A 16834-nucleotide genomic window follows, 5' to 3' on the forward strand; every position below is an offset into this window, starting at 1 on the left:
TTTTAATGGGGGGCAGAGTTATTAGTTCCTCACAGTTCCACACACCTGACCTTCAGCATCTGCATTTTAAAGTGGAAACACTTTAACATTCCCTTACTACCCACTCTACAGCTCAATGTGCCATTGTGCAAATATGCATTAGTCAGATAGTCAATATTCGTATTTAATATTTAATAAATGTGATCCCTACACTTTGCTACCAACCTACTCAGTATATATTTACTATAGTAATGTAAGGAAGGAAGTTTCTTTCTAAGATTTCATTAATTTTCTATAGTAAAAATCCCCTGTAGCATCCCTTTGCAATTACTGAGAAATGACTCCCGCTTCTCGCCTTCTCTTGCGGTGTTATTCTGGAAAAGCCTCTGGGGTCAGTGTAGAATTTTCTAGCATGGCAGAGAGTGAAATGGGCAGGGTCTGGAGTGCCTCAGTGTGGCCGAAGTGGACACTGCAGCCACAGGTAACGTTAGAGGGGGTGGGACCTTTAGTCAGCACGAAATAAGTGCTATGGAAAAATACAGAGCCTTAATAGAGACATCATGGTGGTGACATATAAGTGAACTACGCATGCCTTTCTGTTGTGATATTTAGCAATGAATTTATCAGTCAATTGAAATTAATAGGCTACAATTACAGTAACAAGCTGACATAAGCACACATTTTGCTGACCTTCTAATGCTCAGTGTCTGCACGTTAAATCGATGTTGCAATCAAGCACATCACAGATCAGCTCAACTGTGCAGTCGGGAGCACGCTAAACACTGCTGAATAGAAAAGATGGAGGAGATGGAAGAGAGAGAGACTGGTGGAGGAGAGGAGTCAACGTCTGAGCATATCGCGTTCCCTGGAGGTAAGAGAGGTGAGAGAGGAATGCTTTCAGGGACTTCAGCCACGTCCCTCACGTGGTCTCTTAAGGATGCATGAGAACAAGCAGAAACCACAGGCAGGACGTGTGTCCGCTCAAGCGCACCAGTCCACCTTAACAAGATGTCCAGGCCATGCTGAAGGTGTATTCCCTTTAGATATGTCTCTCAATCATTTATAAGACTCAAATCATTACCCATTCAGATCATTTAGGGCAAAGGCAATGCTTGTCACCTCGCTTACTATCACCCCTGGTTCTTGCTTCGCAGGAAGAACGATCCACTGTGTCAAAAACGATTTGGCGGGTCAAGAGAACGGGGGACACTGAAAGTGACTGATTTGAATGGTTTTATTGATCCATTTACATGCATGACATAGCACAGTGAAAGTTCTGCTTATGATCACATATTCTTGCAAGGAAAAATGTAGCCCTTTGCACCTCATCGCAAAATATGTGGTTTAAAAATAGGAAAATCCAAGTCAGTCATCATCAGTGATCAAAGAAAACTGTCAACTGGTGAAGGAAGGGTGGAAAAAAAGAAAAAGACTGCGCCTTGGCATCTAGAGTGCCCGTTGAAAGTTTCTATTCTTGCCTTTCTAAATGTGTAACTACCTCTAAATATAGCAGCTCTGAAATATTCAGCATCCCCCGATCCTCACACTGACATCGAGTGAGGGGCTGCAACTTTGCTTGTACAAGACAAGGGAGATTTTCTAAGAAATGTGCGTAGTGGCCAGAGAGGAAAGTAATCACTTCATATGTGGCAGCAAACAAACATGCATGGATTGATCTACCCACACACACAGAAACACACAATCAGACAAGTTCATCTTTCTCCCAATCCACCCAGTCACACAAAGCTACAGAGGGCTTTGGAAACAGTTCACAAGCTTGTTGCCTGGTGTATTCTGCAGACAAACTAAAGCCAATCTTTCATGACCCGTTTCCACTTCCAAGTAAAATCAAGTTGCAATCAAACACAGGACGAAACTAGGTTGGCACAGGAGTTTCCTAGTCGCTGTGATCACTCCATAACAGGTCAGCAGGTGATGGCAGAGATCATCCAACGGACCATCCTTCTGCTCACTGTCAGGGACGTGTGCAACAAGGGCCAAGAGTGTAATAAGTGAGGAAGGGGGCAGGGTCCTTTGCACTTCCAAGCAAAAAGACCTGCCCTCTTTGCTAAAGACATGCCAGATGCTCAGGGACCTTATTAGCGTATCCTTCAACCAGTCGGTAGCAGCGCAATGACCGTGTCAAAGACAGAAAGCAGAGGAGAGGGACACTGCCCTGTAAAGCTGCGCAATCAACTTCTAAGGACTCCTAAGACTTCTTAATAAACAGGGCAGAAGGGAAATGGCTGGTGTCAAGTCATATCATTCAAACCACAGTGAAGCAGCTTATCTGTTTGAGTACAGATGCTTAAGAAAACAGAATCATTTTAATGAATAACATAGCTTTCAGTTGTTTGTCAAGTCTCCCTCTCCCTTTTGTTTTTTTGTTTTTTTTAATCATCCTATTGTGGCAGCACCTTGTGATTATATAAAGTCCTTATATTAATAAGAATTCAAATAGATGACTGCTTCCTGGGTTTTGTTAAGTGGAAAGTAGGGACCAAGCACACCTAATAACACATAATACTCTACCTAACTTAACCCACAGTGCAAATAAAGCTGTGTAACCAAGTCAACATGAGTTACAGATTACTTTAAAATCTTCAAAAACAGCTACAAAACCAGCAGAGACTCAGTTTTGTTTCAGAACTTTGCATTTAGATTTGAAAAACTGAGTCACGAGAGGAGGGGAAAATCTCGCTTGCTCGTTTTTACAATTCCTAGCTCAAGCTAATATGTCGCCATGGTAACGAACATTGTAACAGGCAGCTTTAGGGAGACATTGTGACCTTAAAGGAAGGTATGTAAACACCACTTTATATTCCCCGGCTGGCCCTACCCAAAAGAAGGCCTGGGAAAAATGTCTGCATGTGCAGGAGATTTGAAATAAATATCCAGGCCCCTATTGTGGAGCTCCAACAAAGACGAGTATCTTAGTAACACCACACGGGTTTACTCGGCGAGACGTTTTCTCTTTCCCCTCCTCCTCCTCCTCCACAATAAACACACTTCTCATCATCGGCGGGTTAGGGCTTAGGATGAGATTGATGAGGAGTTTCTTTAACTACCAGATGAAACCTGTTGGCCCTTTGCTGGGTCAGTCAGGGGGTCAGACTCGTTCCAACTCGTTTGAGGATCAAACACATTTCAATACTGTGGGGAAGACCAAAAGACTATTCCCTGCAAAGCACGAGTTCCTGTACAAATCCTGTTTCACAGACTTTATGCATGCTTTAATAATCATCACTTATTTTGGTTGAAATAGAACAGGAAGTTGTCACCATCAAAACCCTTACCCTTGATTTCACTGTTTTTGAGTAAATATAGCGCTGAGATATCACACTCATCAATTATATCTATTAATGTGATTACATTTCCTTGATATAAATAGAAGACTGACTAAAGGTTTATGTTGATGTCTTCAGTCTTTGTTACAGCATACTGATCATCTCAATAAGGACGACATGTACGGTTCTCATCATTACAATGCCACCTATTGGTGGTGTGGAGACAAGTAACAGAGAGACAATAATGGCAATTTTCTTTTTTTATTTATCTAAATTCCTTTGCTAATGCTGCAAAAAAGAAAAAGTGGACAATATTTGATAAGCACATCACCAACAATGTAGTATCTCAATTTCTAAATATGATCAGAACCTAAAAACAAACTAAACAACAACCTTTACTTGTCTCAGTGATGCAGCTCTTCTGCAAATATTTGAGAACACAGCAGTAAAGCGGTAGACATTTTACAGCAGCAAATAAAGCTAAATCATAACATCTGACATCAAAACCTTAAGTCGCTCTGATTCATCCACAATTTGGACAATTTGTTAAACTATCAATCATTCAGGTGACAGAGCCTCTAAAGAGTTCAACATTAAAAAAACAACAACATTAAAAAAAAACATCTTTAATCTGTTGGTGTCTTTTAGTACATCGTCAAAAGTAAACACAGCCACATGAAAAGGCTGACTTACGACGTTAGAAGTGAAATTCATCATTCACTTCATTTCCGCACTCAAAGGGAACTCGCAGTGCTATAACATTAGCCCAGTGGGTTAAAATGCCACATAAAACCTTATGGCATAGCAGTCTAATGCTGTTATTGGATAAAGGGATAATATCACATTATAAAAACACAGATCTGCTTTTACATTTATCTTGCTGTCGGCTGTATAATTCACTCTGCAGGCAGCTCGGGTTCGGGGGGTTTTTTGTTTTGTTTTTTTGGAGGGCGATTAAATGGAGGAGTGGGTATATCACTTCCACCCTTGCCTTAGCACAGAACCAACAAAATATATACCTGGAAGTGCAGCTCAACACTGAACAGTACTTCCTCTAGGCACATTTATGGAAGCTGTATTGCAAGAAACAGTCTTGCTGAAATGAAAAAGAACAAAAGGGAGAAATGTGAAAGAGGCCCTCATCCTGCTTCCTACACATCAGGGCTTGCCCTCTACTGAAGAAATCCAACCGAAACAAATTAGTGGGCTGAGGAAGAAAAGAACTCGCTATACACTACAGTACAAACTAATTTTTATGTGCTTTTGCCAGGAGGGACATAAACCAGAGAGGTTTCAAACTGTGACACAGGATAGAGGCGTATTAAAAGTAAATCTTTGGCCCTCCATTTTGCAAGGCTCTATTGTGCTGTCATGTTGCTGCGACTTTATGGACGTTTGGAACACGAGCCCCCAGCCCATTTTTTGGGGGGGGTAATCAATTAAACAAGGAAGTTCGCTGAGCCTTACAACTCGATTATTAGCTTGTCCTTTTGAAGTTTTATTTTAGGGGGCTGGGGAGGAGGTGACAAGGAATCAGGCTTTAAATCAGTGGGGCCGATGCAGCAGTGTTGAAGCGTTTGCAGCCTATGGCCTTATTGAAAGGGTTTGTCAGGATGTGGCACTGGGTGAAGACCAGATTCAGACTTTCATGGTTAATGAGCTTTTTGCGGTGGCAGTTACGGTCAGTGGCATGAGTCAGGGAGAGGGCAAGCACTAAGCACCTGCTGCTGCTCTGGTTGCTAAGAGAAAACCTCTTGCATAGGTATTAGAGCATTCAAATACATAACAGCCTAGAGTACAGTACCACACAAAATTTTACTATGAACTTTTTTTAATGACTTACAAGTTTGTTTTTTTAAACCAAAAGAATTGTCCAAATAATTTTTTGTAATGAAATTCTACCTTGTCCATAATTTTTTAAAGGCATCAATAAACATGTATTACAAAAAAAATGATATGCTGCTAACAGAGATTTAGAACAGTTGGATAGGTTGGCAACTTTTTTTTCATTTTTAGATAAAGACCCATAGTTTGTACCTTTTTCGATCCTGCAAATCCCTCAGACTCCAAAAAGAAATAGGCAAATGGCATCAGGACGAAGAGGCAAAGATTGGAGAACAGTGACACCAGGTTCCACAGACCTGCAGTAACCAAACAGACATAAACAGAGACAATATATTATTAAAAAAAATATTTCATTATGAAGGGGACATGTGCCAAAGATTCATTCACAGAGTTTCCTAAATTGCAATTTAAGTTAAGACAGTTTTGTCTGTTGAGTGCCCTCTTGGCAGTTTCTAAGTCATGACTCTACTGCCACCTGGTGGATACTTGAAGATCAAACAGCCTTAACAGAAGCAGGTAATTAGCACTGGCAGTGCAAATAAAAAATTCTCAATCTCAAATGGTTTAAGGAGAAAAACAAACTGGCTTCTTTCATTTGTTAGCACCCCATCTGGTGACACATCTATTCTTTTTTTCTTTGTATAGCAAAGTCATGTTTCAACAAATACAAAGTTTCTCAACAGTCATAGGAAGCAAACTGTGTCAGTGTTTGTACAAAGAGACCACATTTCTTATTATCTAATGCATTATTTGGCTTAATCAAAGCTTTAACTTACTCTACAAAATTCTAGCACATAAGATATTTGTAATAGGTTTCACCTTTTTTCTCCCTTTATAAACATCTAAAAATTCTCAAAGTCAGCATGTTTTCTTTTAGTTTTAGTGCAAACACAATGGAACTGATTCATGTTTAGACTTTGTGCACCAAAGGACACTTAATGTTATCTTTTCTACACAAACATAACCCACATAATTAACATCATTGGTGTTTAAATCTTCATAATAAGATGTGTAAGGTGAGTGAATAACATACACTGTCACGTAGTTACTCTGAGATAAATGAATGTGTCACCATAAACGCGCATTAATATGTCCACAAATTGAAACTAGATACACTGTATGATAGAGGACTTTATAGACTACAGGTGTCAAAACTTACAGCTGTGGATCTTCATACTACACCAAAGTAATTTATCTACTATAGAAAACATTTTATGTGCATTAACAAAAACTTTGTTTATTAATTACTGGGCATTCTTGGCATTCTTTTTTGTGGTATTACACATTTAATCCTACAATTTAAACCCCCAAAGTTGTGCTGACAACTTTGTGATACTGTTTGAACTGCATATTTGTCTCTTATATTAACATATCTCGGAGTATAACTTTAACACTCACAGAAAGGCAAGTTTCACTGATCCAGGTTGACATTCCTTCTATAGACAGATCCTGTTCGGCTGTTATTAATGTTGATGAGTCACAAAATAATTACTTAGTGAGAATTACTATAATTAGTTTTAGGAAACTCTATTGTCTGGATTTATATTAATCTCTACTAGGAACTCCACAAAAACACAATAAGTACACTCTTAGGGCATTTTCACACCTACAGTTCATTTATGTTGGTCCGAATTAGTTGGCGATTCGTAATTTGGTTTCTTTTCAAAAAGAAGAATCCAAGCAAACCAAATTTCATCACTACAAACCATGTGAAAATGTTCAATCTACTTAATGGCCAGATGTGTGTGCAGTGGGAGCAACAAAGACAAATGGAAGATGCTGTGTTCTGGATGACTGGTGAACACAGAGAAATGCTAGCCTGTACAGACCACATCTATAGTACATTGCTGCATCACAGAATTTTTTTTTTTTTTTTTTTTTTTTTTTTTAAACCTCAGACTTGCAATGTACAACTAGTAGCTGATCCAGACTGAGGTTGGATCACATTCACACCACATCTAACCACATCTGTGGTTAGTAGTCCAATGTAATGTACACAGAATGTTAATGAGCACAACTTTTTTATCTAGACAATAATGTGAAAAGCTGAACTGACTGTTATTATGATCAAATACGCTGGAAGACAAATTTTCTTTACAGTGAAGTATTTCTTAAACAAAAAGAGAAAATGAAAACTGGGATAAACTGTGTGAACTACTGACCGTGAATGAGGGAGCCATTGAGCCACTGAATGTAGTAGTTTTGGGGGAAGGAGAGCAGGATCTCATTACTAATGATTGAGAAAGGTAATAGGAAGACGGCACCACCCGACACTGCCAGAGTGAAGGTGCACAAGTACAATCTGTAAATGTAATCAACACACAGACATAGACACACGTACAGACTCATGTTAGGACAATTCCACATAACAACACCAAAAGGAAAAATAGTTTACTTACTTAAAGATTAGATTAGATTATTGTATATTCTAAAAAAAAAAAAAAAAAAAAAAAGGCCACTTGCATCAAGTGGGAGTGTGTCACACGGATAAACATTTACAGCAAGCAACATATTAGCTTATTTAGAATCAGTAGCTACTTAAATAAAACTAAACCTTCACCACCTTTGCCTTAGTCCACGACTAAGCGTCCAGACTCTGCCCAAGGCAGTGACCAGCTGCTCAGTGGGCCCGACACCCGTTTGCTATAACACTAAAAAATAGGGGTGGGGGAAAAAATCGATACTGTGTAGTATCGTGATATTTTGTTTGCTAATAATGTATCGATACAGGGACAGCAGGGACTGGAACATGCTCTGACTTCAGAGCATGTTGATCCTTTTTCTGAGCAAGAATCCTGACATTCCTTCACTGTCCAAATGTGTTTAACTTTTTTTTTTGGCAGCAATAAACATGACAGTTTACTTATTTTAATTTAAGACATGTTTTATTTTAATTAAGTTTAAAACTTTTTTATTTAATGTAAAATTATATTTTGTTTTAATTTACTTTCAAATTCTTCAGTTGCTGAATGGGCTGCATAGTTTTCACAAATTGCATAGTTCAGAATAGCTATAATTGTACCAGATGGTTGCACTCAGTTAAGTTGGACTAGACTGTAATACAAACCGTTCAAGTTTGTCAACAATAAAACTGACTGAAATGAGAGAAAGACTGAGTGTGAGACTTTGATATTAGATAAAATGAATATTGATAAAGTTTACCTTTATGTACAGAATCTGAATATCGCAAAATATTTTTAAAAATTGCAATAATATCGTGCGTTAAGTATTGTGATAATATCGTATCGTGGGATGTATGGTGATTCCCACCTCTACTAAAAAAGCATGTTAATCAGGCATGCTATCTATTGTGTGCGCAGGACCCTAAGGTACCATGTCCTCCAGCTGGAAATAAGCAGGCAGGACGAATGCGATGACAGCAGTCATACAATGAAGGGTGGATGTAAGATCCTAGCTGGAGTGATGTGATACCTTCATCGCTGGTCTAGAAAATGAAACCATTTTTGAAACATACAGATTGTTGGGGAGCAAATTTATGAAAACATTTTTCTGGTTATTAGTAATTAATGATTATTTTGCTTAAGCTCGTCTTCTTCTTACTTTCTACATTAAATGAATTAACTGATTTGGACGCAGTAAATTCTGAATTGCAGAAAATTAATTTAATTTAATTAAGAAAATTAATGGTTACCATCTACAAATAAAAAATAATAATTCATTTTTGTACAAAAAAAAAAAAAAAAATCCCACACTCACGATATTCTGTTGACAACAGCATCTTCATCCTCGTGGTCATCTAAAGAAGGACACAAAAGTTCTTCAGTTTCAAGTAGAAATCCTGAGTCAGCCTATAGACTCTGCAAAGACTACACTGTATATGAAAGTACAGCAGAACATAATCTAACACAGGTCATTTCAGCTTTGTAATACAACAGTTTCCTCAAAGCACTTTACATTATGATGTAAAGACCCCACAATGTCAGGAAATCCCAGCAACCATATAATTCCCTTACAAGTGAGCAATTGGTGACAGTGGGAAAGAAGAACTTCCTTTTAATTTAGATTCAGAGGCAGCTATCTGCCACCCCTGGTTGGGGAATGTGGGGGAAAAGAGAAGAGACAGGAGAGCACAGGAAGACTACGAAAAACAAACAAGACAAAAGACAAACTATGGGCAAACATAGAAGAGAAAAAAAACAGCAACATGGATATAATAACATAATGAACGGTTTCATACAGATAGCTCAAAGTATGTGATATTCTCTACTCACCATACAAAACCAAAATGTATGATTAACTATCAGTACAAATACAGAACAAATTTCAGACAGCTGGAAAAAAAAAAAAAATGGATGTAGCGTCCAGGTCTGAAAACTAAAGCCAACAGCCTTCACTTTTCGCAAAAAACCAAACGTCGGCCAATGAGCTTCCACCTTCAGTCAAACCCATACCTCACTTGGCACATTGAGTGTCAAAACACTAAGAGTCAGCGAAAACATTTCACAAACCAACAAGTAAACAAGAGGCTACATCGATTTTATATACGTCATCAGGGGAAAAACGTCAAACAGCAGGCTAAGAATTAAGACACAGTACCGTTAAATGTATATTTTTTGCAGAAACTGACAGCATTTACACCATCTTGAAAACTACATTAACCATGGCACCTTGGTTTCACTGGGTATTCCTTAAATATCGTTTCTTGGGATTTTTTTTTAAACTTAATATGGGACTTTTTGGCTCCCACCTCCAAAAATGCTTAAACTTGAATCAGCATTGTATTAAAAATATTTTGTACCAGTTTTGTTACCTTGGGATTCATTTCATTGTGGATAGTGGAAATTTTTATGTCACAAATGGTTAAGAGTAACAAGGCAATCCAAAGAAGTCCCACCCAGAACCAGAATAACCCTTGGACCTGTACTAATAATGCTTTTTACAACCATATAAGTGTTGATATTCTCCACTGACAGTAAACAGCTGGATGCACATGGTCACACATCCTGTCTGAGCCTTCTTCCTGTTTTAAAAGAGCTTTTCCTCTACACTGTTGCAAGTGCTTACCTTATCGTGTTAAGTGCCTTGAGAAGACTTGTGCTAATGCTTTGGCACTATTTAAAGAAAATTCAATTGAATCAAATCTCTGATTCTATTATCTAAAGCAAAAAAAAAAAAAAAAAAAACATTTGATGATGGAAGCTAAAATATTCAATATAAAATTAGAAATGTGGTCTAAAAACAGTCCTAATGCCATGTAATCTAATGTAACACAGTAAATTTAGTGAAAATACTCACACATTATTTGCTCTATAACCCAAAACCCAAACCACTGGGTGCAGCCTAGTTTTCTACAGTTTAAATCTCCAGAAGGGATTTCTGATGTGAAGTGGTCTACTTTTAAAATAAGACAAGGTAAGGCTGGGTGACCTGGACAAACTATATTAGTCTTGGGAAAATGGGGAAGAGTTCACATTATCTACATGACTATTTTTGTGCTACATGTTTGTATTTTTCTTTTTTCTTGTTCTTATCTCCTTGTTTGTCACACAGGTTACAATCATTGTTTTAGGTGAGGTGGCTGAAGTTATCAACCTCACAGGACAGGTTATGTCAGTATTAACCTAACAGCTTTTGTGACCAAGTGGATTAATGTGGCCACAGCCCTACCAACACAAAGCAGGCTGTGTTCAGGCGTGGGTGTGACCCAAAGCAAACAACTATAGTTTCCTTGGCTGTAAAAATCATGGGTTCTGAGTGTGAGCAAACACAGCATAAATGACAAAATAAGCAAACTTCTGTGATGCTTGGTGTGAGAATCGTTTCACTGCAGACATAGCGCTGCTTTTTACGTGTTACAGACAGGCGAGAGTTTTAGTCTGAACTCACATTTTGCACAGCACTTACCACTCTTCCTCTTGTATCTGGTTATGATGCAGTAGGACACGATGTAGAGGACGGCAAACAGGAGGAAGCAAATCTGAAACAACATCACAAGAATTTTAATGCAGGATTTATTATGACAAGGGATGAATCAGCACATTGGAGACACCATATGCACCATCCACCCAGCAGATTTTAAACCCCAAAATATCCCACATTAAGACTATGACACACTTACGCATTAAAAGGATTGTCAAAGTATTTCTTAAACCATATGCTGTATATACAATGCTAATACCATTGTGTGCAGCTCAAAATCAGTAATACGTGGTCTTAGGTACAGAGTAGTTATTGTGTTTTTATATGATGAAGTTGAAAGATCAAAACCTTCTTCTCAGAGCTTTACTGCGATACCACTGTTAAATGTACAAGCTGTGCTCCCCCATCTGAGGAACACACTGGGAATTCATTTATATCTAAGGCATTATCAGGCTTGACCATCTCTCCCAATACTGTAAAATAATAGGATCAACAGAAGTAAATACAGGAAGAAATTGATGTGTTCTGAACTAGTAGATAACAAAGGAGACTTCAATCCCAACATTTGTATTTATCTGAATAATATTTTAGGCAAAACTCGACTGTCTATGGTGTCTGTCGCAAAGAATAGCTGGCTATAAGAAGGCATTTAGCTCAAACTTGTAGCCTACACGTCACTCTGGAGTTTCTTTGGAACCGGACTGAGACCACCTCGGGAGACCAGTTGTTTTGGTCCACACCCAAAAGCGATTACCGTGTTCACAAATGAACTGCACCAAAAGGAAAAACAAACCAGAGTCTGATATGAATGGACTAAATGGTGTGGATGTTAAAAGATGCCGTTTAACAGCAATGGCAGATTTCTTACAATGACCAACATATTCTGAGCTCACACAAGGTAACTTTTAGTTGTAATGGAGTAACCTCTAATTATTTGCATAAAAGCAATTTTGCATTTTGCATTAAAGCAAGTCAATAACTTCTCATGCTCTAAAATTGAGCAATTTACTTTTTTTGTGTACCAGTAAATGATTACTGCAACTCAATTGTGCATGTCCCTTATGTCAGTTGCAAAGTTTATGCAGAAACCTTAATTGCAACCACATGATGGCACATTAACAGTGGCAACTAAGATGTTTAATATGACCCATTTATTTAGTAGGAAAGTGAGAATTGCATTGTTGCTCTTATTTGTCTGATGACACTAATTAGGTCGAAGCTACATGCAAAGTGGTCCACAAATTAGATAACCACAGCCTCAAAACAAGCCACAGAAAGATCACTTTCCACATTCCCTTCTTCTCCTGTGACATTGACCAGGACGCAACTAATCTTAGAAGCTCCCACTTCAGCACTTTGCACCTTGTCAACACCACATAGCTCACTGCGGCCGAGCTGGGGTTATGAGAGGATTCAACCAGATGCCAGGCGGACATACACATTACAGACAGGCAAACTGGCATAATAAGAAATGCCAAATGTCATAATGTGACAGCAGCAACAAAAACATTTTTCCTATCATATGCAGTCCCCTATCAAATGAAAGACTGCTCATATGTTTTTAAGCTATAAATTCTGTAGTGATGCTGGTGCAAGCCGAATGATGTCCACAAAGTGGCAAACCCTGAACAAGACATCATCAGGTGCACAGAGCTGATAAAGCAGCACAGACACAAAGACACAGCAGTCTCTGAGGAGATAACAGCAACTTTCAGGCACAGCAGTGAACGCCAACGCTACTACCCTTCTTATCAATCCATTTTCCCTCAAAAAAAATTTAAATTTGCATTCTATGTAAAGGAAAAATCAGCGAGTGTTGACAAGGGGACGTCATTTAACCAGGTTGCAAACCATTTCCAAAAACTTATTTTATACATTCACTCACTGGGGCAAAATCCATAACGTCAATTATTTTTGGCCAATTCAACAGAATTTAGGGGCCATAAAACAAGGGAAAATGCCTTTTCATGTGAGGTGAAAGAAACCTCCCACAGCCTTGCCAGAAGTGAATTTTGACCTTTATGGAGGGCAAAAGTAAAGGAAAAAGATGTGCTGACAGGGCAAAATAAGCTTTTTTGAAAAACAGAATTTGGCACAACAATCGTTTCAGCATTACAATCCTATGTTAACAAATTGGTGGAAATTGGCTTGAGCGAAAGAACAGCAATACCTTTTTCCCCGCTAAAAGGGGCTTAACAGATAAATAATCAACTTGTTTTCATGTACTGTGGCAATAAAACTCATTCAGGAGTAGTTTGATTTCAGAGACAAAAACCTGAAATATCCATCTATTTTGCAGATTAAGTTATTAAAAACAATATTATTAACAGAGGTACATTCTGGGCAGTACTGTATACCATTAGCTTGAGTGTGTTTTTGATGTGTGCATTACCTTAAATAGCGTTATCTTCAGACTTCTCTAACACATTTCCAAACTTTAATTATTGCCAGATTATCAGAAAGATGCTTATTAGACAAGGGAAGGATCTTTCCTAATGCTGTGATGACCACCACAAGGCAAAAACGTTAGCAATAAACCAGAATAAACTGGTGAAATTAATAATTTGTCCCTCCTTTTGGTTAAAGTGTCACTAGTCTGGGTATTTAATAATGGAAGAATATGATTTTGGTTTAGCATCACAGATGAATATACTGAAAAAGACCAGCCTTTTCAGAAACTTAAGTAGTAAAAAGTACTTTCTCATAATGGTAACAATCTCATAAAATTATTATTATTATTATTATTATTATTATTATTATTATTATTATTATTATTATTATAACTACTACTAAACAATGGCTGATTGTGACGTCAATTATAATAAAACTTTTTATTTTGTAAAATACAATGGTTAATAGTCTACAAAAAAATCAAAAAAAGCCTGATAATGACCTACAAGCTTTGTGATGAGATGACAAAGAAATATGATTACTGTCCAAAACATGTGTGAACTGTGGTCAAAATTATTCAACTCTAACCTGATTTTTCTCAGTAACCTAATTTTCTACATTCTTGCTAAACATAGGCACAGAATTTTTGCGTTATTATTTACAAGTGGTTTCATTGTGGAAGAAAAATGATTCCCAGTTAGGGCCTGATGAGAACATGAGGTCCTGTCACTGAGAGATGTTTACTGACTTTAAGCCTAACCTACAGTAACCCCAACTGCAAAACAAGTACACACAATAACTGGAAAATATCAGTTGCCTGGCACCTGTATTAAAAAAAAAAAATCCATCCATAAGCTGACTCACCACAGACATCAAGATGAAATGGTACACTGATGTTAATCCATCACACAGAACGATTTGCAGTTAGAAATGTTGATATAAGATACTGACATCCAGGCGTACAGGCTCAGGACAAAATGTGCAAGCTTAAGCTCAGATGTTGGCCTTGCTTAGTGCTGAGATATCTGATAGTCTCTATATTACACAAGATTCTGACAGGAATAATTAAGGAGACTTACTCTAAACCTCTGAAAACTGAAACCTTTTTTATTCTTTTAGTTTTCCTTTATTTGTTTTTTTCTCCCACCTAGAGCTTCTAGCAAAGCATTTCACAAATAGGTAAGTCTAGAGCCACTGTGCTGGACAAACTTTGTGTTGATACATCTAAATGAAATTAAACAGCTTCTACCGTATGCTGTGTAAAAAAGAACAGGTGACACACTGCTGATAAGATAACTGCCACATGAATAAATTAGGTGGTTGTGTTACTTAGCAATGCTATATTTTTTGTATTGTGAGCTTAAAAGTTACTATGGACAGTCTCTAACACACAGAAAGAGAGACTTAACGAGAGAGATATGACATTCAAGGAAATCCAAATTTGAAATCTATGGAAGAAATCTGCAACAGCAAATACAGTGGTAGAACGCTTATAAAAACCTTATTTTGGATGAAAAGTTAGTAGACAGTCTTGACTGGTAACTATTCAAGCAGCCTTTATGTCCCAGGGACCACTGAACTCTAATTTAATTTAGATGGCTGGTGATTGCATTAGATAGTTTCTTGAAAGACAGAATGTACTGTTGCAGTGGGGAAACATCTCTCCAATAAGAACCTAACATACATGCATATTGCATTGTCACAAATCACCTTTATATTATTTGCCAAATTCAACAGACTGTAACATGTCAACAAAATGGTCTTCTACATAAAATACATAGATATAACTATCAAAACATTAACAATGTTAATTCTACTAAAGCAGGAAGGCTTTAAATGATCATATAATGGGATTTAATCACCCCTAATTACACAGTGAATGACATATGAGACAAACTGGTTACATTTCCAGGGTGTACCCCGCCCCTTGTACTGGATGTGACATTACACCAATATTGACTGATGATAGTTTTTAGAAATACTGGTGGACGCCAGTGCTACCCCTCAGCCTCCTAGTAGATACATGTATGGTGTCAATTAGAAAATCCTACGCCACCTTCTTCTCAAGTTATCGCTTTCACAAGATTTTCAAAAAACAACTTAACCTCTGACCTTGAGGTTGAGGTCACTGACATTCAAACTTGTCTGAGATTTTTATCTACACCTGTAGTATTCATTTCAAACTCCTATGCCGCCTTGAGTTATCGCAGTCACACACTTGCTTGTCAACAACATCTACCCACTCAGGTGATGATAATACCCCATCAGCCTTTTACAGCTGGGAGGTACAAAGGAAATAATGGTACTGTGTTTAAAAATAAAAACATATTAAACAGAGGTTTTATGCTCAAAATGGAGCTTTGACGAGTGACTATGAATGTAATCATGATTAGTCCTCATGCCTCACTTAACAAAAGCAGGTGCATTTTTCCTGTTATTTCTATCTTTTTAAAAAACTACAATAAACCACTGTATAATATAACTTATGTTAATAAACACATCATGAGTGAAGATGGATTTTTCCACAAAGATATCACTGTAATTATCAATATCATCTGGTGAGCAGGATAAACCTGCAGTCAAAATCTGATACGGTTACTCTGTACTAAATTTTAATTTATTTAATTTAAACTAGTTTGTACAGATTACGTTTCATATGGTGGCTTCTGTAACACAAAGATTACCCAACTTTAAAGATAAAGTATAGCTTATCTTTGCAGCCAAACTCTACGATAAAATGTAAAAACCAGCTATTACGACAATATCATGCGATAAAAATCTGATATGGTGACTGCGAAAACGTGTACGATTTTTAAACGGAGCATCAAGCAGCGAGAACATAAACACTTCATCCTGATTCGAAACATATGCGACACACAAAGCTTGAATTAGACAGGACCCTGACATTTTGTCAATGCCACAGTTACAGTCACCTCTACTTAACCGTGGGGATGTTTACATGCCAAATAACATCATATAGTGCGTTAGCCAAGTTCTCCTGTGATTAACTTGGTGGCAGCTAGCGTTAACGGAAGCTCGTGTTAATTAGCGGGTTCACGCGCTTTTTTATATTTAAACCCAACTTGGTGTGTGACATAACCGGGTATCAAATTTCATTGTTTCGTTTTACATTTTTTAAGTGGGTCTTAAAATACAATATCAAGCTTAAACGAATACTGCCGAGTCAAACTGACAGGCAAAGCTAACGCTAGCAACCGTTAGCGAGCTAGGCTCGACTAGCCGCTCCGCTACTTACGATGTACTCCCGAACTTGGCTGTGGAAATTCTGCTCTCTAATAGTCACATCGTCTTCTTCCATTCTTCATATTGCAAGAACAATTAAAGCTACTGAGTCCCTACATTCTCGTCTGTACAATTGACAGCAACCAGGGTAGCAACTCCTCCTGCTTCGTCTTTACTGTTCTGCATAGACTGCTCTGACTGGTTAAAGA

The 16834-nt window shown here is 37.8% G+C and overlaps 1 protein-coding gene across 2 annotated transcripts in view; it reads right to left on the bottom strand.

Annotated features, from left to right (window-relative positions):
- Positions 1-16824, bottom strand: part of lmbr1 (limb development membrane protein 1) — a 39385-nt gene extending 22561 nt beyond the window's left edge. The window contains exons 1-5 of one of the 2 annotated variants that reach the window (XM_084939471.1): positions 16639-16823; positions 10977-11049; positions 8829-8868; positions 7274-7413; positions 5304-5407 (exon numbers count right to left, since the gene is read on the bottom strand). In XM_084939471.1, the coding sequence (XP_084795597.1) occupies positions 5304-5407; positions 7274-7413; positions 8829-8868; positions 10977-11049; positions 16639-16701 (420 nt within the window). In that variant the 5' untranslated portion in view covers positions 16702-16823. Of the gene's footprint in view, positions 1-5303; positions 5408-7273; positions 7414-8828; positions 8869-10976; positions 11050-16638 lie in introns of both variants that reach the window. The other variant, XM_084939472.1, reaches the window with a different exon arrangement.
- Between the last annotated feature and the right edge of the window lie 10 nt (positions 16825-16834).

This window comes from Perissodus microlepis, chromosome 9, assembly GCF_051167445.1.
Source record: "Perissodus microlepis isolate ML-2025 ecotype Zambia chromosome 9, ASM5116744v1, whole genome shotgun sequence".
Taxonomy (NCBI): domain Eukaryota; kingdom Metazoa; phylum Chordata; class Actinopteri; order Cichliformes; family Cichlidae; genus Perissodus; species Perissodus microlepis.